Source organism: Mastigoproctus giganteus, unplaced genomic scaffold (assembly GCF_048544385.1).
Source record: "Mastigoproctus giganteus isolate SK-2022 unplaced genomic scaffold, ASM4854438v1 scaffold_15, whole genome shotgun sequence".
Classification (NCBI taxonomy): domain Eukaryota; kingdom Metazoa; phylum Arthropoda; class Arachnida; order Uropygi; family Thelyphonidae; genus Mastigoproctus; species Mastigoproctus giganteus.
In genome coordinates, this window is record NW_028328292.1 from 3,193,427 (window position 1) to 3,217,179 (window position 23,753).

Genomic DNA, 23,753 nt, shown 5'->3' on the forward strand with positions numbered 1-23,753 from the left:
GCCAGGGCAGGTCATGGGGTTTTGTCAATGATATATAGGAATTTTGCTAGCAGGGAGAAGGAGGTTATTATCCCTCTGTATAAGGCAATGGTCAGGCCGTGCCTTGAGTACTGCGTACAGGTCTGGAGGCTTCATTTTAGGAAGGATGTAGATTTGCTTGAGCGTGTACAGAGAAGGGCAACAAGATTAGTGGGGGGAATGAAGGGATCCTCTTACCAAGAGAGGCTTAAGTTCTGCAAATTGCAGTGGCTGGAGACTAGGCACCTGCGCGGTGATCTGATTGAGGTGTATAAGGCCGTGAATGGTTTGAGCACGCTGAATTCTGATGGGATCCTTCCACTTGTTCAAATTAAAAACCTAAGGGGGCATAAATTCAAATTAAGAAAAGACAGATGTAGAATAGATGTGCGGAAATTTGCCATTAGCCAGCGGGTGGTTAATTGCTGGAACAAACTTCCATCTGTCGTTGTGGAAGTCGATAGGTTGAATAAATTTAAGGAGGAACTGGACAGGCATTTGGAGGGAATGGTGTGATTTTTTTTTTTTTTGGCTGATGCTGCATAAGCTCATACACTTGCTTTCTTGCATCACATGCCACTGCTGCTGCTACTACTACTACTTCTTGTCGCTTATTTGCGACTTACAAAACATCTGTTTATACCTATTCTAGTTATTACTTGAATTTTATGATTTTTGGTTGATTTTTTTTTTTTTTTTTTTAATTTAGAGTCTTGAAGTGTCCCTGTAAATCGAGAATCTGCTGTATTTTATTTTTTCAGTAAAGATGTTATGTATCACATCAGTGTGGTTGATCATACATAGAGGTGGCATGTGTAAATACCTAGCCGGTTTAGCTTTTTTCACATACACGTCAACCTTTTGGGTTTTTTTAATAAGCTTTTTTCTTTAAATTTTATTTGTGTAATCCCTCAATTTAATTTTCTATAAATAATGTTTTCTCTATACAGTTTGAGCTCTGCTATAATTCGTTGACTATCTAGAGAACAACTGAAGATAAAGCATGAACTGTTAATGTGCAGTTTTTTATGCAAATTATTGTAATTTTTCTGATTATTTTTTTTTAATTGTATATAGATTTAATTTAAAATTGATTATCTGAAAAAATCAAGTGTTAAACAAAACCATCACAGCAGGTTATTTCAGGTAATTGGGGGAATATAAATTATTATTTTTTTCCTCTCCAAGAACAGTCTAATTTTCTAATAGGTTATACACTACAGTAAGTTTGTTAAAGGGACTACATTAACAATCAACATCCATTTATGCATACTGATTGTTATGCATCTCTTCCACTTTCTGGGCTGCCTCCATAGCCAGGTGGGAAGGAGCAGCAGTGCGTAGCGCACGCTTCTTGATTAGACCGGGGTTCGAGCCCGTCACCACCAAATACGGAGGATGCGGAAAGGTCAAGGGAATGACCACTGCATATTCCCGGAGCAATATGGCCTTATTTGCTAATGCGCCTAAAAACCAAAAATAACAACAACCACTTTCTGGAAAAATAGGAAGAATTAGTGTAATATTCTTCTATTCAGAAAATTCTGTATACCCTTGGGTACTCTTTATTGTGTGCAAGGCACACCATACAGAGTACCCAAAGCATTATACAGGTAGCTGTATAATGAGACTTATAAAATGTTCATGTAACATGAACACTAACTTGGCAGATAATGTTTACGTGTTAGTTTAGTTCATGTTCATATTCTCAATTACAACTTATTTTCAGATATTACACCATTTGTTCCTAAATACTTATTGATTTAAAGACACACAATTCCTAATAAAACAAAATTAATAAATAAGAAATAAAGTGTACTGTTTCGTTGCAGGTATTGAAATAGTATCAGAAAATAACAATACAGCTCATTCTGCTATAATGTGATGTCTTACAATGTGCATTTCAAGTTTTATTTGCTTTTGATACTTGGTTCACATGTGCATGAAAATTCAAAGTTATGCACTCAAATTCAATGTGCCACTATGCTACACTCTTTGTCACTAGTGTCATTTCAGTTGCCTGTTAGCATATGTCATATTTTGATTTGTTGTTTTGTGTGTAAAAATTTATATAATGTTCCTATATATGTATATTCTTACTACCTATACTGTAAATGAGTGCAAAAAAAACAAAAAAAAAAAAAAAAAAAGAAAGAGTATATTGTTTCAAAGCATTAAATATTGAAATAAAAATGGAAGTTTTAAAGTCTTGCTGAGAATTTGTTCTGACAACATGGATCTGGACATTGAAAGAAGCTGCACCTTCAGTAGAAAATTGGATGATCTCATGAGCAATTACAGATATAATTTAGAAGATGAAAAAAAAAACAAGCTAAGCACTGACAAGACATTCCTTCTGTAAAAAAATACACCTGGTCCAATACAAGAAGATTCTTCCTTTCCCTCCCCCTCCTCTGATTAAAAATAGCCATCCAAAACAAAATACTATTGCTCATGATGTGATGTATGTTTCATTTCAATAAATGTTTATTTATTAACCTTTGAGTTTTAATATATATTACCTACCAACCATAGCATGATATTTATTGACAAAAATAAATTTGGAAATGTGGTAAATATTGACAACTTATAGCCTTTATGAAGTCCTATCCCTGAAAATATGCATGTTATAGCATTCATCTCTGTTATGTGTAGTTTTTTTTTTTTTTTTTTGAATATATATATCGCATTATAGCAGGGATGAGCTCTACTTTACATTATTCTCTCCTGTTTGAGGACACTATTCTGCTTCCTGTGACAAAGCTTGGGCTTATGCTCACTTAAGAAATTACTATGTTATCAAAGAGTTGACCTGTAAAGTTACTACAAATAGCATTTTTAATTGAATAATATCATCATTTAGGTGAATTCATTTTTAATTGAAAAATTGAAGGCACTGTTGTGACAGTGTGAGCAATTTGGCTCCTCATTGAGCACTTAGTAACCTCAATTTATTTTATTTTATTGTGATTATTATTTTTCTATTTTATTATTTTTATTTTTTTTTAAGATAGATGGATCTCTGATGCTGTGGGATTTGCAGGAACCCAAGTCATGGTACTTTCAAGTAACTGTAGCAGATGTAGAATGGACCCTCAGATCACCGACTTACAGTACTGGTTTGTGAACTTATTCCCACTTAAATATTTGTAATGATAATGCTACTTTAATAGTTATTAATGATATTGAGATAAGATTTTCGGTTTAGTGTTAAAGTTTGCTATTGATACAAAGGTGGATAGGGTGGTTAATACCAGTAATCGGAGTTTAGTAACTGAACAAGATTTAGATAAATTATTTGGATGGGATGAGAAATAGTAGTTGATGTATAATGCCGGAAATTGCAGGTGCTTGCATCTCAGTAGCTGTAATCATCCTAAAGTAGCATAGCACATGGCTAGGCAAACTAAACATAGTTGATAATGAAAAGGACTTAGGAGTAATTATGCAGTCTGATATAAAGTGCTTTGAATGGTATAGACCAGTGGTCTCCAAACTTTTTGGTCACGCACCCTTATTTTACTTAAAAGGACTAGTGTGTACCCTGGAATAATAAATTAAATATATAAATTTAATATATTTCCATTATTTATAAATCATTTACATGAAAGGCATTATATCTAAAATCACATATAATTTTAAAAGATCACAAATAAAAAAATACAGAACAAAATTGAAATGAAGTTCAAGTGCAAAATGATATGAAATCATTCATGTAACAAGTGTAGTAAATGTAATGTAATACTATTTGTTTTATATATAAATAATTTACATGGTATGCATTATATCTAGAAGCACATACAGGAACTCCCTGACTTATGTAAGGGTTGTTGTGTTCCGCAGAACGCTATGTAAGTCGGATTTTACGTAAGTCGGGGAATTTCCCCATGCTTGTGCAGCGCTCACTGAATTGATTGAATCAATAAAGAAATAGCTGACCGGGCTAGCCGGGTAGGTAAAGTGCCTGCCTGGCAACCTAAAGGTCGCGGGTTCGATTCCCGCCTCGGGCTGGATATCTCGATGGTGCCGAACCAACCGGTTGGTTGGATATCCCGGCCGCGATACACGAACGAAGCAGGAAAAAACTGGTTCCTTCGTGTATTGATCACATCATACTAAATAAATAAATAAATAAAGAAATGTTCGATGAACATGTAAATAGAATTATTTATTGTATTTATTCAATTTTTTTTCTCATGTGCAGGAAAATTACAAAAGCGTGCAATTTAAAAAATTTCAAAATTATAAAATTACAAAAAAAGAGAGGAGACAGGCATATTGTCAGTAAGTTTTACCTCTCAATCATCATTGCCAGAATCGACATCTCCAGCTGATAAGTACGCTGCTGCGGAGGTTGAGGGCTGTGGAGATTTAGAAGGGATCGGCCGCTAAACCTTACGAAAGAACTTATTAACGTATGACTGGATGGTGGCTTTTTTCTTTTCATTGTAGATTTATTTGTAGCAAGCAAGCATATCATTCACCCCTCTGTTAACTTTTAAGAATCATTCGCTGTCAGAATCCATCTTCTCAAACTTCGCCATTGGCGATGCAATTTCACGAAATACCATTGCCATCTCTCTGGTGACGAAACATCTCGGCTCCTCATTTGGTTCATCTTGTGCTTCGTCAGCATTTTCTTCTTTCACTCTCACTGCCTGCAAGTCAATAAGTTCTTCATTAGATAATTCTTTCACTTCTTTCTCTGTTAACTCCTCTACATCTTTGACATCAACCTCCAACTGAAGTAGCTCTGCAACCTTTACAATTTTATCTGTAACCGCTTCATATGATTTGTCTTTTTTAAATCCTTCGAAGCCTTTTACATGCCATGGGCATATTTTCTTCCATGCGCCATTTAAATAACTTTTGGTGATTTCTGCCCAGGCCTTATTAATGTTTAAGATGGCGTGGTAAATATTGTAAGATTTCCAAAAGTCTCTTAACATAAAATTTTTCTCACCATCTACTGCAGACAATGCCTAAGCAAATGTTGTGTGTAAATAGTATGCTTTTAAATTCTAAATAACACCCTTGGATGAGTGAAGTCGTGTTTGGCAGTAGAAATATGACTCTCATGTTCGAATTGAAATCATCTAGATGTGTAGGATGTCCAGGAGCATTACTGTAATAGAAGCAAAGTCTTGAAAGGAACGTCATTGTCTTTACAATATTTTTCAACCTCGGGAATGAAACTGCATTTAAACCAATCCTCAAAGAGAGATATTGTTATCCATGCTCTCTGTTTAAATCAATTAGTTGCTAATGCTCCTAAAAACCAAATAACAACAACAATAACTGTTTCAATCGGAAATTCATGGGTAGGGTGGCTTTATTTATGTCCATAAATGCACGAGGATTTCCAGACTGGTACACAAGCAGTAGTTTTAACCTGTAATATCCCAATGCATTAGCCAAGCAAGAGCGTGGCCCTATCTTTTGAAGTCTTGAAACCTGGCATTGTATTTTCTTCTTTGGCAATGTATGTTCGATCCGGCATTTTTTTCCAATACAGAGCAGTCTCGTAAACGTTAAAAATTTGCTGCATTGAATAGCAGCATCGAGATACAATATTCCTTACATTTCGAGGGTACAGCTCTAAAACGGTGTTCGCAGGCCGGCCGCTAGTTAGTACACTGGACCGAACCTATTGGTAACTCTCTAGGAGGCTTCCGGATCAGCTAGTGTATAATCTTGCTACCTCTACTCTGCCAGATAGTGACTGGAGGGAGTCCGAGTAGTGTGTATGTGGGGGAGCATTGTCGAGGCCATGTTATGTCAAGGAGCTAGGTATATTCTTACCACGTGTACGCCATATCCAAAAATTTCATTACTTCATAAAGCATTTCCCACCCACTTTTTCTTACCATTGAATACACCATGAATTGTCAAACTAATAGAGCAAACTTATCTGCAAAAAGATCTAATCCTCCCAAGCACTTCCTAATTCATTTCACAAATATATGTGGTCTCAATTCTAATCTCAACGATGTCCATTTCCACTTGCAGTCTGCCAAACATCATGTACTTTTTCTGACAGAATCTCAGTTATCGGTTGATTCAACTACTGCTCATCTCAGATGCCCAAATTATTCGCTGTATGATTTCTTTCGCCTCAAAGGTGGTACTTGTGCATATGTCCATTCTGATATTACCTATCAGAGACTTGGCAATTTGGAATCTCCTCTCTTTGATATTCTCTGGCTTAAAATCTCTCTACCTCATTGTGTCAAATTCATCTGTTGTCTCTACCGTTCTCCCAACTCCACTAACCACTTGGAGCTCTTTGACTTCCTCTCTTTGCAACTTTCCCAACAGTGAGGTAATTTTCCTTGGTGATTTTAATGTTCACAACTCCAGCTGGCTTCCATTTTCTAGTCACACCGACCCAGCAGGTCGAGATGCTGAGGCTTTTGCGATTACTAATGACCTAGCACAGATTGTTCATTTACCTACAAGAATACCGAACAATCCTAATCATACAGCCAATACGCTTGATCTTTTTCTCACAAACAACCCTTCTAAGTACACGGTCGAAGTGAGAGCTCCTTTAGGCACTTCAGATCACAACTTGGTGATTGTCTCTTTTCCAATGGAACCTTTATCTCATGGCTATTCCCAACTTCGTGTTGTTTGGCATTACAAGAATGCAAAATAGGATGACCTGCGAGACTTCTTTTCTTCTTTTCCTTGGTCGGACTACTGTTTCAAAACTTCTGATGTCAACGTTTGCTCAGGTCATGTCAGTGAAATTATTCTAGCAGGAATGGAATCCTTTATCCCACACTCCACTTTAAAATCTCGTCTTTTATCTAAACCTTGGTTTTCCAATAAATGTGCTAAGGCTGTTCAAGAGAAGAATGTTGCATATCGTAATTGGCTTGTTTCTAATTCTTCAGTGTCATTTTCTGCCTACACCAAAGCTCGCAACAATTGTAAAGCAGTTATTAATCAGTCCAAACTAGAGTTTGAACAGGCTAAGAGTAGAAAACTTGCTTCTTGCCCTAATGGTAGCCGAGCATTCTGGTCTCTTGCCAAAGCTATTGGCCGCAACTTTTGTCCATCTTTGCTCCCTCCTCTGTCCAAACCAGATGGTTCTGTTGTCACTTCAGCCAAGGATAAAGCTGACCTGCTAGCATCCCATTTTTCTTCCAGCTCCTGTATTAATGATCTTGGTAAAACACCTTCCACCATTCCCAACACGCTCCATTCAATGCCTCCTGTGGTCTTCCGTCAAAAGGATATCAGAAGGATTTTGATGAATCTTGATGCTAAGAAAGCTCCAGGTCCTGATGGTATTTCTCCACTTGTTCTCAAAACCTGTGCTCCTGAACTTACTCCTATTCTTTGCCGCTTTTTTCACTTTCTTATTCCAAAGGTGTTTTTCCTTCTGCTTGGAAATTTGCTCATATCCAGCCAGTTCCTAAAAAAGGTGACAAATCCCTCCCATCCAATTATCGTCTCATTGCAATTACTTCTACTCTTTCTAAAGTAATGGAGAAATCAATTAACCGCCAACTATTAAACTACCTAGAAACCTTCCGTCTGATCAACGATCGCCAGTATGGATTCTGTGGAAAGATCAAAGGCTTTTGATCGTGTTTGGCATAAAGGTCTTCTAAACAAGCTTCCATATTATGGTTTGCCAACTGTTTTTAGTAATTGGTTATCCAGTTTTCTCTCTGATCGCTCACTGAGGGTGATGGTAGATGGCTCTCTGTCTTCTAACTTCTCCACTAATGCCAGTGTCCCCGAAGGTTCAGTTCTTTTGAATATTTTGAAAATGAGTATTTTGCATCTACATTCACACGTGAGGAATCATTACAGTTTGAAAATGGAAGAAGGTTATCAAATTGTAGCAGTGTGCTTAATGATTTTGTAATAACTGAGAGCAAAGTGGAGGAGAAATTGTTGAAGTTAAACATAAGAAAGGCACCTGGGGCGGATGGGATCTATCCAGTTATATTAAAGGAGGCGGCAAAGCAACTAAGCAAACCCTTAGCCATAATTATGAGAGCATCCTTGGACTCAGGAGAGGTTCCCACGGACTGGAGATGTGCAAATGTATCCCCAATTCACAAAGGAGGTTCGAAGGGTGACACGAATAATTACAGACCAGTTAGTTTAACTTCTGTTCCGGGTAAAATAATGGAGTCACTGGTTAAAGATGCATTGCAGGATCATCTAGACAAGACTGCAGCAATAATTCGGACACAGCATGGGTTTGTTAAGGGAAAGTCTTGTCTGACAAATTTGATTGGTTATTATGATGTGGTCACAAAGGAACTGGATGCAAAAAATAATTTTGATATCATATACTTGGATTTCAGGAAAGCTTTTGACACTGTTGCGCATGGAAGACTACTGTACAAATTGGAGCAGAATGGTATTAAGGGTAAGTTGCTGCAATGGATAAAAGGATGGTTAAGTGGGAGAAGACAGAGGGTGGTAATCAATGGGTGCTGCTCTTCGTGGACTAATGTTATTAGTGGAGTCCCACAGGGTTCGGTGTTGGGGCCACTGTTGTTTTGTATATTTATCAATGATATTGATGAAGGTATATCAGGCTTAATGTCGAAGTTTGCAGATGCCACGAAGGTTGGCAGGGTTGTTAATGACAGTAATGGCAGTGTGCTACTGCAACAGGATCTAGATAATTTGGGCAGATGGGCTAAGAAGTGGCAACTGAAGTTTAACCTTGACAAATGCAAAGTACTGCATATGGGTAGAAGTAACCCCAGAGAAACGTACCAACTGTGTGGTACTACACTTAAGGTGGTAGAAAATGAAAAAGACCTGGGAGTAATTGTGCAGTCAGATATGAAGTTTTCTGAGCAATGTAGACAGGCTGCTAGGGCAGGTCATGGGGTTTTGTCAATGATATATAGGAATTTTGCTAGCAGGGAAAAGGAGGTGATTGTCCCTCTGTATAAGGCAATGGTCAGGCCACGTCTTGAGTACTGCGTACAGGTCTGGAGGCCTCATTTTAGGAAGGATGTAGATTTGCTTGAGCGTGTACAGAGAAGAGCAACACGATTGGTGAGGGGAATGAAGGGATCCTCTTACCAAGAGAGGCTTAAGTTCTGCAAATTGCAGTGGCTGGAGACTAGGCACCTGCGCGGTGATCTGATTGAGGTCTATAAGGCCTTGAATGGGTTGAGCACGCTGAATTCTGATGGGATCCTCCCACTTGTTCAGAATACGAACCTACGGGGACATAAGTTCAAATTAAGAAAGGATAGATGTAGAATAGATGTGCGGAAATTTGCCTTTAGCCAGCGGGTTGTTAATTGCTGGAACAAACTTCCATCTGTCGTTGTGGAAGTTGATAGGTTAAATAAATTTAAGGAGGAAATGGACAGGCAATTGGAGGGTATGGTGTGATTTTTTTTTTTTTTTTTTTTTTTTTGGCTGATGCTGCATAAGCTCCTACACTGCTTTCTTGCATCAAGTGCCACTACTACTACTACTACTACTACTTTCCCCCACTCTTTTCCTCTTGTATATTAATGACCTTCTTCCATTGACTGGAAATCCTATCCATAGTTTTGCCAATGATAGCACATTGCATTCCACTTTCCATTTTGAGAAACCTTGTCCTACTCAATCAGCTTCAACTTCTCGAAAATCTGCTACCAATTCTTTAAATGCCGATCTTCAGGTAATTCTCCAGTGGGGCAAAGACAACTTAGTTGATTTCAACCCTTCTAAAACTCAGTCTTGTCTTATATCTCACAAAAAGGATTCTTCTGCTCCTATGCTTATCTTTAGTGACACTCCAATTTCTAGGCAAAATGATATATCTCTTTTGGGGATTACCCTGACTTCTAATCTCTCTTGGCACAAGCACATTACAAATTTTGCTTCCTCTGCATCTAAAAAACTTGGTTTTCTCTTTTGCTCTCGGCGTTACTTTTCTTCCAAACAGCTGCTCACTCTGTATAAATCACAAATCCGCCCTGCCATGGAATATTGTTCCCACATCTGGGGTGGTGCCCCCAAAACCTCTCTCAAGCTTCTTGATTCCATTCAGAAGAGGGCAGTTAGGTTAATTAATGATTCATCTCTAACAGAGTCTCTCCACTCGCTTTCTCATAGACGTACTGTTTCTGCTGCATGCCTCTTCTACAGATACTTCCATGGGCACTGTTCTTCTGAATTGGCTTCTATAATTCCAGCTCTCTCTCTTTCAAAACAGTCCAAACACATGCCGCCACCAGCCAACATCCATTTACTGTCCAACTTCAAATCCACAGAACCAACTTTTCATCTTCCTCATTTATTCATTCAACTGCCGTTTTCTGGAACAACCTTCCTTCATACGTATTTCCTGAAAATTACAATCTACAGAAGTTAAAGTCCAATGTCAACAAATATATTCTTTCGTCTTCTCAACCTCCAACCCAAGCACGGTACTAAGTACTATAGGTTCTAATACCTCTCATGTTTGGGGTTCACATAAAAAAAAAAAAAAAAAACCTTCCCATTTCACCCATCCGGTCACTCCAAATGTTTGTCTAGTTCAGCCTTAAGTTTATTCAAGCTATCAACTTCCACAACAACAGATGGAAATCTGTTGCAGCAATCAACTACCCACTGGCTAAAGGCAAACTTCCGCACATCTATATAATAGTATATGTGTGTTGAAGAGGCCAAGCAGTGTATGAGCAATGTATTATTAAGGTACAAAGATTTGACTACTCGGTTCTCTCTGCCTATCTCAACAAGGATACAGTGTGATCATGATGATGATATTTAATAAGTAAAAATTTAATGGGAGCATTGTAGTTGAAGCTATTCGGCAACAAGTTCTTTTATATCTACTTCAGTGTTTGTTGTTGTATGTTAAAGTACACTGAAAGGACAGAATTCATGGGGTTCCTGGGCAACATGACTCTGACACCCCTCTTACTTGGGGGTTGTCAGATATATAGGTATGCTGCTTCACTGCATTCACATAGACAGTAATTCAATGTCAGTATGGATAAACATTGTGAGTTAACTGACTTTGAAAGAGGGATGGTAGTGGGTGCTTGATGCATGGGTCACTCTATCGCAGTACAGAAATTGCATTATCCTCATTCAACAGTATCAAGAGTGTATCGGTAATACACCATTTCTGGAATAACATCTCGTGGGCGGAGAAAGGTGGTGGATGAACATGGCCATTGGCATCTGTCTTGCATTGTTTCAGCCAACCAGAGAGAGACACAGTGGCACAAATCACTGCTGACTTCAATGCGGGAGGTGTCAGAAATGTTTCCACCAAGACCATCAGGTGATCCGCCAGAGTCCCATGGCTAACACCAAGACACAGGAATCTACACCTCAACTGGACAAAAGAACATTGGCACTGTACCTTGGATGATTGGAGATGGGTCTCCTGGTCTGGTGAGTCCCATTTCCAGTTATTTTGAGTGGATGGGAGGGTGTATATCTGATGGAAACCACACAAAGCTATGCACCCATCATGTCAACTAGGAACTGTTCAGGCAGGTGGATGGTCAGTAATGGTCTAGGACAAGTTCAAGTGGCACATGTTGGGACCTCTGGTACATCTAGACGTATGTCTGAACAGTCGAAGTTACTAGTCTATCCTTGCAGACCATCTGTATCCCTTCATAGTTGTTGTGCACCCACAAGGCAATGGACTGTTCCAGCAGGATAGTGCATCTCCCCACAGAGCTGTGGTGACTAGAACATGGTTTGAAGAGTATTCCGCAGATTTTACCACCATGGAATGGCCTCGTTCACGGGACATGAACCTTGTGGTACGTTCAAGCTTTCGATCTTCCACCCAGGAATGCGACAGAATTATGGACATCGTTGCAGCAAGCACGGATGGAAATACCCATGGAATGCTTTCGTGGACTAGTGGACTCCATGCCTCGCCATGCACTAATGATATTAAGAGTAGGAGACCGGCAGAATTACTTAACGAGTACAGGTCACTGTTGAAAAAAAGCCGTGAATTAGATTGAATTTGAAAGTGTCTGCAATTCTACCCAGACACGATAGGAGGGAGTATATGATGAGAGCCTTGTCGATCAATTCGGCCCTGGAAAGATTGTGCAAGGCTCAAGGGGTAGAATTTTTTTCAGCCTGGTCTGTACTTGTTAACAGAAGGGACTGCTTCTACAGGGATGGGATACACTTAAATAGAAAGGGTGCAAGAATATTTGCTGATGCTATCGGGCAGTGTTAGGTGGGTCGGAAAACTGCTAGCTTGGGGGGAATATAATGACTAATAGATTAACAGTAGCCACTGGCAGAGGTGAAAGTGATTCTTACACTGCTTCTATTGGAATGAGCAGAAGCCTGGAAAACAAGATGCAGGATATTTCAGAGACTGCTGGGAGTCATTGTGGTACAAGTAAACACATGGGTTGTGTTAGGGTAGCTAAGAAAAAGAACAGGTGCATGTATAGTTGCGTGTACACCAATGCTAGGAGTTTGGTAAATAAATTTGATGAATTTGAGGTATTGCTCAAAGCATCAAAGGCGGATATTGTTGGGATATCAGAGACGTGGTATCACACAGATATAAGGAATGCAGAACTGGAATTTGGGAAGTACAACGTCTACAGAAAAGATAGACAGGATAGGAAGGGAGGAGGGGTATGCTATTAGTTAAGAAACACATAAAATCCAAGGAAGTGAAGCCAATCGGCATCCCTGGACAGTGCAGTGTCTAGTCAGTTTGGTGTGACATAAGCATTGGGAGATCAAAATTGAGAGTAGGAGTGTGCTACAGGCCTAATGACTCTGATGAGTATAATAAGAAACTGTACAGGGAAATAGAGTGGGCCAGTAAATCAGAGAGTCTTATAATGGGGGGGATTTTAATTTCCCAGATATTGACTGGAATTTGTGGGTTGGTCACTCAGACACTAGCAAGGCTTTTGTAGATTTATTGGATGATTGTTTTCTACATCAACATGTTTGGGAGGCAACTAGAGGGAGTAATACTCTTGATCTGATTATCAGTAGTGATTCTTCATGCATTAAGAATCTGAAGATAGAGGAACCACTAGGTGGCAGTGTTCACAGTGTGCTGAAGTGGGATTTACTCAAAGAGGTAACTGCCATCAGGGGTAAAGGGAAGTGTTATTGCTTTCGTAAAGGCGACTACGATGGTCTGAGACAGTATTTAAATTCTATACAGTGGGACCAACTGATGATGTTACCAACAGCAAATTCAAAATGGGAAGCATTCAAAGAACTTATCTTGGAAGCTACTAGGCTTTACATACCAACTAAGAAATATTGTTCAAGGTTTAGGCCTAAATGGATGTCAGATGAACTAATGAGACATATGGCAGAGAAGAAAAATGCATGGGATACATACAAATTAACACATGACACAGAAGCCTATGATAGATATAAGTTGATCTGTAACCAAGTTACAAAGGAGGTTAGGCAGGCTAAGGCAGATTACGAGAAATCTTTGGCAAGGGATGCAAAGAAAAACAGCAAAGAGTTATTTACTTATGTAAACTCTAGAAGGAAGGGGATGAATCAGATTGGTCCACTTGATATCGATGGTTCAACTGTTGATGATCCTGCTCAGGTAGCTAACAAACTAAATGAATATTTTGCATCGACATTCACACAGGAGTTATTCAGCGAGGGGAAGGCAAGAGGTGTATTCAACTCTGGCAGTAAACTAGATAATCTTGTAATAACTGAGAGTAAAGTGGAGGAGAAATTGTTGAAGATAAACATAAAAAAAGGCACCCAGGGTGGATGGGATCTATCCAGTTATATTAAAGGAGGCAGCAAAAGAAGTAAGCAAACCCTAGCCATGATTATGAGAGCTTCCTTGGAATCAGGGGAGGTACCCATAGACTGGAGATGTGAAAATGTGACCCCAATTCACAAAGGAGGATCAAAGGCTGACACAAGTAATTATAGACCTGTGAGTTTAACTTCTGTTCCAGGAAAATTAATGGAGGCACTGGTTACAGAAGCACTGCAGGATCTTCTAGACAAGACTTCAGTTATAGCTCGGACACAGCATGGTTTTGTTAAGGGGGAGTCTTGCTTGACCAATTTGATTGGATACTACCAATTTTAAACACAAACACCAACCGTTAATGACTGGTTGAATAATGAAATAAAATAAAATAAAATGATAGAAAAGACTGTAAAATAATATTTCCAAAAAACTTTTAATCATTTACAAAAAACTAAACTATAACAAAAGTAAAATAAGTTAAAATGCATTGAAATATAAAAGCGATAAAAAGACGATAAAAAACACACTAGAGCTTTCGGAGGTGTCTTCCTCCTTCCTCAGTAATAGTGAGACTTAAATGACACATCCTTAAATACCAGGCTCACGGCACACGTGGATGACCAGGCGCATACCCAGCATTCCTTTCACTTGTACCGGAACCGGAATTGGACTGAACACGTGGAAAATTAAAACGTTTGTCTCTTGTCAAAACCACCGCCTCAAAAAGGGGGTGAAGCCTAACTCCCCTGTCTCTGTTTATACTATTGTTACCAGAGGATCCAGTCCACAGACGTTCCAGCCACTTGCGGTCCCAGAATCTATGCGCCCGGTCAAGGATGACAGCGTTGTCGGGGGAGATCTGGTGTTGTTTTTCCCAATAGTGCTCGGCAATGGCGGATTGTGGGGAATGTTACGTGGGGAAGACAGGACGGCGTCTCAAGGACCGTCTGGGAGAACATTCACGAGCGATACGGACCGCAGAGCTCAATAAATCCGCCATTGCCGAGCACTATTGGGAAAAACAACACCAGATCTCCCCCGACAACGCTGTCATCCTTGACCGGGCGCATAGATTCTGGGACCGCAAGTGGCTGGAAAGTCTGTGGATTGGATCCTCTGGTAACAATAGTATAAACAGAGACAGGGGAGTTAGGCTTCACCCCCTTTTTGAGGCGGTGGTTTTGACAAGAGACAAACGTTTTAATTTTCCATGTGTTCAGTCCAATTCCGGTTCCGGTACAAGTGAAAGGAATGCTGGGTATGCGCCTGGTCATCCACGTGTGCCGTGAGCCTGGTATTTAAGGATGTGTCATTTAAGTCTCACTATTACTGAGGAAGGAGGAAGACACCTCCGAAAGCTCTAGTGTTTTTTATCGTCTTTTTATCGCTTTTATATTTACATTTTAATGCATTTTAACTTATTTTACTTTTGTTATAGTTTAGTTTTTTGTAAATGATTAAAAGTTTTTTGTAAATATTATTTTACAGTCTTTTCTATCATTTTATTTTATTTTATTTCATTATTCAACAGTCATTAACGGTTGGTGTTTGTGTTTAAAATTGGTAGTATGAATAATCCCAACCTCAGAGGCCTTATTGCAGATATAATTTGATTGGATACTATGATGCAGTCACAAAAGAACTGGATGCAGGGAATAACTTTGATATTATATACTTCGATCTTAGAAAGGCATTTGATACTGTTGCACATGGAAGACTGCTGCACAGATTGGAGCAGTGTGGCATTGGAGGCTAATTGCTGCTATGGATAAAGGGGTGGTTGAGGGGGAGAAGACAGAGAGTTGTAATCAATGGACACTGCTCATTGGGGACTAATGTTATTAGTGGAGTCCCTCAGGGTTCAGTGTTGGGTCCATTATTGTTTTCTGTATTTATAAATAATATTGATGATGGTATATCAAGCTTAACATCCAAGTTTGCACACGATACAAAGGTTGGCAGGGTTGTGAAGGACACTACTGATGCTATGCTGCTGCTGCTGCAACAGGATCTGGAAAGGCTGAGCTGATGGGCAGATGGCAAATGAAGTTTAACATTGACAAATGTAAAATACTACATATGGGAAAGAGCAATGTATCAAACCTGTAGTACTACACTGACAGGGGTAGAGAATGAAAAGGACCACTGTCAGTGGTAGTGGTAGAGAATGAAAAGGACCTGGGGTAATTGTGCATGCAGATATGAAGTTCTCTGAGCAGTGCAGACGGGCTTCAAGAGTAGCTCATGGTGTTTTATCAATGATATACAGGAATTTTTCTAGCAAGGATAAGGAGGTGATTATTCCCTTGTATAAGGCAATGGTCAGGCCACACCTTGAGTACTGTATACAGGTCTGGAGGCCTCATTTCAAGAAGGATGTAGAGCTGCTGGAACGAGTACAGAGAAGGGCAACAAGATTAGTGAATGGAACAAAGGGTTGCTCTTACGAAGAAAAGCTTAAGTTTTGCAAATTAGTGTCTGGAGACTAGGCACCAACGAGGTGATCTGATAGAGGTGTATAAAGCCTTGAATGGTTTGAGCATGCTCAGTGCTGATGGGATTCTGCCTCTTGCTCAGAATAATCACCTGAGAGGGCATAAGTTCAAATTGATGAAAGACAGATGTAGGATAGATGTGCGGAAATTTGCCTTTTGCCAGCGGGTAGTTGGTTGGTGGAACAGACTTCCATCCCTTGTTGTGGAAGTTGATAGCCTAAATAAATTTAAGGCTCAGCTGGACAGGTATTTCGAACGAATGGAGGGGTGAAGTAGAAGTTTTTTTTTGTTTTTTTTTGGCTGATGCTGCTTAAGCTTGTTTTCTTGCATCATATGCCTCTACTAATGCTAATGCTAAATGTGTCTTCCCTTATCTGGGCAAAAGGTGGGTTTCCCCATTACTAGATAGGTATCCCATGATTTCTGTGTAGTCAGTGTATATGTTCAAGTTTGGTACCCTTCATGCAGTGCCTGTATTTTGATTTTATATATTTCATATCAGAAAATGCTCACTCACAGATATATGTACTACCAAACATAGATATTATTTTTAGTCCAAAATGTCTGAAGTTGTGATATTTATCTTTGGATAGAAGTTTTAATAATTCCATTCCAGTTTCTGTACTAAATACTGAATGAGTAGGCCTGAAGCTCACAATTCCATTTGATATTGAGGACTTGCTGTATCAATATCAGTAATAAATGGATTGTTGAATAATCTTATGCTTTCTTTAAACATGTCAAATTGAGCAAACCTTTTGTTATATAATTCAAGATTTATAATTTTATCTAGTTCCATGATTTTATCGAAAAGCTCTTTGCAAGATTCAAAATTAATTAATTTTTTTAAAAATGATTTTAAGAATAGCAGTTTATTTCTAAATCCTGTGATATGGCCATAAAAATGACAAATGTTTTGATCTTTTCCTTGTAAGGATTTATTCAAGTAATTCAAATAACTTGTAACATCTGTTAAGAAAGCAAGCAAACTTAGAAAATTGACATCAACAAGACTTGCTGTTAAAATATCATCATATTCCACTTCTGTCAAAAAAATATAAATTTCTTTTTGAAGTTTAAAAAATCTTTTTAAGCATTTTCCTGCATTTAACTAGCAAATTCTGCTGTGTAAAAGTAGATCAGTATATTCAGCATTAAGTTCAGCCAAAAAAAGTTTTGAATTTTTTATGTTTAAGTGAATGATTTACACCTCAAATAAAATTGGTAATTTTAACAACTTTTTCCATTGTGCCACTTAATTCAGCAAAGTTCCACACAAAGCTTCCTGATGAACAGTACAGTGCAGTATTTGACATTTAATTCCTTCTTTTTGCAGCCTGCTAGTCTCCAATATTTTGGCCAGTCATGGATTTGGCACCATCAGTTATAATAGTAGTGCAGTCAATAAATTCATATAATTGGGATCAATCTTACAAAACAATGGATCATCCCAACAATAGTACAAAGCTTTTTATTATATGGAGCTGAGACCTGGACTTTGAACAAGCGAAGGAAAAAACAAATTGCTCTCCACAGAAATGGATTTTTGGAGATGCTCAGCAGAACTTCTAGGAGAGATAGAAAAAGGAATGAAGACAAGAGAGAGAATGGAAATGAAAAAAGATATAATTGCTACTATCAAAGAGAAGCATTTAAAATGGTTTGGACATGTAAAGTGGATGCAATAAACCAGATATCCAAAGGTAATCCTGGAATGGGTACCACCAGGAAGAAAGAGAAGAGGAAGACTTAGGAGAATATGGATAGATGGATTATGGGAGTGCATGACAGCTCAAAGTCTAACTGACCAAGACACCTTAAACTGCACTTTCTGGTCGGAAAAAATTACTACCAAAAAATAACTTGTAGGCCGAGGAAACCATTGCAAATGGAAATACTCCTCTGTAAAAATAAAAAAAAAAGTTATCAAACCACCATATTCTGCTACTACACATTTTAATTCAGTATAAATGTCCTCTCCTTTCACTGTATTGTGCAGTGATGTTAATTTTAAAAGCTCTTCAGAATAACTAGAATTTTCATCAATGGTTCTTATAAAAATAAGCATTTGGCTTGTATCAGATATGTGCTTTCATCCAGAGTGACAGAAAAATAGCTACACTTGTTGATAATTTTTTTAAACCTTTTACTGATGTGCATATATATCTCTTCAACATGTCTACATTAATTTAATGTTGAGAGAGCGAAACAGTATAGCTTGAGCTTATGGCAAAGAATTATTTTTTTAAAATTTATTCTCCATCTGAAAATAGCGCTTTTGCTATTTCTAGGAATACAGCAAATGAAGCAGATACTGATACTTCTTGTGATTTTTATACCTTATTAAAAAATATTTGTTTATTCTTTTGATTTTTCAGCTTTTGTTCCAGTGCTATTCCAGTGTCAGTTATGCAGGAAAAATACTGTTTTTGATGCAGTGAAAGATAATGCTTTAAGTTGTATTCCTTAGATATAGCAAGTCTGTAACCATTCCAAACACTATGGCTTTCCTATGTGAAGAATAAACAGATATTTGCTTTCCCACCATTCTTGAAATTCACGATTTTCAGGGCCAGTCCTTTTTTTATTCACATCCATAATTTTGATTTAATGTAATTGACCATTAAATAAACAGTTGTACTAAAAACAGATAATATTAATGCATTTCATAGAAAATTCACAGAACATACCACAACAAAGACAAAACTGCCACTAAATATTGAACATATATACACTGAGTGGACAGAATTCATGGAATACCTACCTAGTAGCAGGTAGGCCCACTTTTCACCTGGATAATGGCAGTCACACGGCGAGTCATTGAGTGCACTAGTTCACAAAAGCATTTCACAGGTATTTCTATCCATGCTTGCTGCACCACTGTCCATAATTTCGTCACATTCCTGGGTGGAAGATCCAAAGCTCGAACGGATCTTTCCACAGCATCCCAAAGATACTCCACAGGGTTCATATCCGGTGAATGGGGAGGCCATTCCATGGTGGTAAAATTTGGGAATGCTCTTTGAACCATGTTCTAGTCATCACGGCTCTGTGAGGAGGTGCAATGTCCTGCTGGAAGAGTCCATTGCCCTGTAGATGCACAATGACCATGAAGGATGCAGATGGTCTGCAAAGATGCACGCATAACCTGGACCATTCAGGGATGCATTAGCATTAGTTGAGGCATATAATGCAAGAAAGCAAGCTTATATAGCATCAGCTTAAAAAAAAAAAAAAAAAAAAAGAGCCCTTCCCATTTCATCCATCTGGTCACTCCAAATGTTTGTCTAGTTCAGCCTTAAATTTATTTAAGCTATCAACTTCAACAACAACAGATGAAAGTCTGTTGCAGCAATCAACTACCTGCAGGCTAATGGTAAACTTCCACATATCTATTCTACAACTGTCTTTCCTCAATTTGAATCTATGCTCCCTCAGGTTCTTAATCTGAGCAAGCTGAAGTGTCAGCATCAGCATTAAGCATGCTCAAACCATTCCAAGCCTTATACACCTCGATCCAGTCACCTCACAGATGCCTAGTCTCCAGATGCTGCAACTTGCAGAACATAAGCTTTTCTTCCTAAGCGCACCCCCTTGTTCCTCTCACCAATCTTGCTGCCCTTCTCTGTACTTGTTCTAACAACTCTGCATCCTTCCTAAAATGAGGTCTCCAGACCTGTATACAGTACTCAAAGTGTGGTCTGACCATTGCCTTATACAAAGGGATAATCACTTCCTTGTCTCTGCTAGCAAAATTCCTATGTATCATTGACAAAACTCCATTACCTGTTTGCACTGCTCAGAGAACTTCATATCTGACATTGGCGCACTATAGCCTTACATGCTGATGTGCCATAAAAATCCTAATAACCAACCAACCAATCATATCTGACAACACAATAACCCCCCCCCCCCTCTTTTTCATTTTCCACCTCCCTGAGTGTAGTACTACACAGTTGCTATGTTTGTCTTAGGTTACTGCTACCCATATGGAGTACTTTGCATTTGTCACTGTTAAACTTCAGTTGCCACTTCTCAGCCTATCTGCCTAACTTTTCTAGATCCTATTGCAGTAGCATACTGTCTTTACTGTCATTAACAACCCTGCCAACCTTTGTATCATCTGCAAAATTGGACTTTAACCCTGATATACCTTCATTGATATCATTGATAAATAAACAATAACAATGGGCCCAGCACTGAATACTGGGGGACTCTGCTAATAACATTAGTCCATGTAGAGCAGTGTCCATTTATTACCACTCTCTGCCATCTCCCACTTAACCATCCCTTTATCCATTGCAGTAACTTGCCCTTAATGCCATGCTGTTCCAATTTCTACAGCAGTCTTCCATGTGCAACACTATCAGAAGTTTTAGTGAAATCCAAGTATATGATGTCAAAATTATTTTTTGTATCCAGTTCCATTGTGACCACATCGTAGTATCCAATTAAATTGGTCAGACAAGACTTCCCCTTACCAAACCCGTGCTGTGTCTGAACTGTTACTGCAGTGTCTATGTGATCCTGTATCACCTCTTTAACCAGTGACTCCATTATTTTCCCTGGAACAGAAGTTAAATTAACAGGCTTATAATTATTTGTATCACTCTTTGAACCCCCCTTTGTTAATTTTGGGATACATTTGCACATCTCCAGTCCATGGGGACCTGCCCTGACTCTTAAGGATGCTCTCATAATTATGGCTAAGGGTTTGCTTACTTCCCTTGCTGCCTTCTTATTTATAACTGGATAGATTCCATCTACCCCAGGTGCCTTTTTTATTTTGATAAACTTCTGGCCTTCCCCTCCTTGAATAACTCCTTATGTGTGAATATAGATGCAAAATACGCATTCAGTTTATCAGCTACTTGAGTAGGATCATGAATAGTCGAACCATCTATGTTAAGTGGACCAATATGATTCATCCCCTTCCTTCTAGAGTTTAAATATGTAAAGTACTCTTTGCTTTTTTTCTATGCATCCTTGGCTAAAGATTTCTTGTAATCTGCCTTCGCCTGCCTAAACTATTTTGTGACTTGATTTCAGACCAGCTTATATCTGCCGTAGACTTCCGTATTGCCTGATAATTTATATGCATCCCATGCATTTTTCTTCTCTGCCACATGTCTCATTAGTTCACCTGACATCCATTTAGACCTGAACCTTGAACAGTATTTCTTATTTGATATGAAAATCCTAGTAGCTTCCAAGATTAAATCCCTAAAGGCTTCCCATTTAGAATTCACTGTTGGTAACATCATCAGTTGATCCCACTGTGTAGAATTTAAAAACTGTCCGAGACAACTGTAGTCACCTTTATGAAAACAAAAACCCTTACCTTTACCCTTGATGGTAGTTACTTCTTTAAGTAAATCCCACATCAGTACACTTTGATCACTGTCACCTAGTGAATCCTTTATCTCAAATTCTTAATGCATGAATAATCACTGCTGATCATCAGATGAATATTACTCTGTCTGGTTGCCCCTCAAACATGTTGCTGTAGAAAACAATCCTCCAATAAATTCCACATAAGTCTTGATAGCATGCGAGTGACCAATCACAAGTTCCAGTCAATATCTGGAAAGTTAAAATCCCCAATTACAAGACATTCTGATTTACTGGCCCATTCTATTTCTGTGCACAACCGTTCATTGTACTCATCAGAGTCATTAGGCCTATAACATACTCCTACTCTCATTTTCTCTTTCCTAATGTTTATGTCACACCAACAGACTCAACATTGCAGTCCACTCATGTCAACTGGATGCACTTCCTTAGATTTTGTGTTTCTTAACTAACAGCATAATCCCTCCTCCCTTCCTATCCTGTCTGTACTTTCTGTGCACATTGTACTACTTAAATTCCAATTCTGCACTGCATATATCTGTGTGACACCATGTCTCTGATATCCCAATAATAGCTGCCTTTGATGTCTTGATCAGCACTTCAAATTCATCAGTTTTATTTACCATACTTCTAGCATTAGCACATCTCCATTAGTGTACATGCAAGTAAACATGCACTTGGTCTTACTCTTAGTTACCCTAATACAGCCCATGTATTTACTTGTTCCATGATGAATTCCAGCAGCTCTTGAAGTCTCCAGCAACTTGCTCTCTAGGCTGTTGCTCATTACAGTAGAAGCAGTGCAAGAATCACTTTTGCCTCTGCCTGGGGCTACCGTTAATCTTTTAATCTCTGAATCCCCCGAATCTAGCAGTTTTCTGACCCACCAAACACTGCCTCGATAGCATCAGCAAATATTCTTGCACCCTTTCTATTTAAGTGTATCCCATCCTTGTAGAAGCAGTCTCTTCTGTTAGCAAGTACAGACCATGCTGAAAAAAATTCTACTCCGTGAGGCTTGCACAATCTCTCCAGGGCCGAATTGATTGACAGGGCTCTCATCATGTACTCCTTCCTATCGTGTCTGGGCAGAATTGCAAGCACTTTCAAATTTAACCTTAACCTTTTTTCAGCATTGGCCTGTACTTGTTAAGTAAATCTGTAGATCTCTTACTCTTAAGGTCATTAGTGCCAGTGTGTACAACAACAATATCACCTTTTGTGCCCTTAAAAGATGATATCTGCCCCACAACATCATCAACTTTTGCCCCTGGCAGACATACCTTGGTCTTGTTTCACCTATCCATTTTGCATAATATATTCCCTGTCTCACTGACAATAGATTCACCAACAATAACTAGTTCTTGTGTGACCAGCGCATTCTGCCTTGAAGATTGCCGCTGTGTTTTCTGATGCACAGGAGTGAGCTCTGGCGTTGAGTGGGGCAGCTGAGAGCTTGATTGGCCCCTCATATTAATTTCTTGAAGGGCATTTACCCAAACCACAAACTCTCATTGGCGCCCATCAGAACGCTGAGTTGGCACCTAATTTCTTCACGGTCTCTGCACCTAGCCCACACAATGACATCCTCCTTGGCTAGATCATGTCCTGTTCTAGACAGGTCTGCAAACATTTCACATTTTGCACATTGTTTTAGACTGTGATGCATTGGAAAATCACCCCCTTCATTTCTCCTGCAAGCCACAGTACTCTGGCTATTCTGTTAATGCTGCTTTGCTGCTCTAGTCTGGGTCATGATTCCGTTAAGTATAATTTAATTAACAATGAACTTTAATAAGATTAGTAAATTTTACTGATTAATTGATAATACTATACTAATCTAACAGATTTCTAATACAGTGCTACGTATTTCGCTATCTAGTTTTATGCTATTCCGTATCGTATAACAATGGCAGCAAGTTATGAACGTAAAATCTATGGACACTAAGTATTAACTTTCAAAATCGCTATCTAAATTCAAAAATAAACCATGGAGCGTGGCTAGAACTATAAATCTACTTATAGAAAATAATTTAGTATAACAATTAAGTCAATAAAATGACTAAATATAAATGAAAACTTAGCGTTCGCCGGAGCTGCAAAAATCTTGGTCAACTTGGCAATCTAGATGTAACAGAGATCCCAACGTG

The 23,753-nt window shown here is 38.7% G+C and overlaps 1 protein-coding gene across 2 annotated transcripts in view; it reads left to right on the plus strand.

Moving 5' to 3' along the window:
• LOC150074911 (cytoplasmic dynein 2 intermediate chain 1) overlaps positions 1-23,753 on the plus strand; it is a 466,509-nt gene that overhangs the window by 258,408 nt on the left and 184,348 nt on the right. Inside the window, exon 16 of one of the 2 annotated variants that reach the window (XM_090389329.1) lies at positions 3,029-3,137. In XM_090389329.1, the coding sequence (XP_090245455.1) occupies positions 3,029-3,137 (109 nt within the window). The remainder of the gene's footprint in view (positions 1-3,028; positions 3,138-23,753) is intronic. The other variant, XM_090389330.1, reaches the window with a different exon arrangement.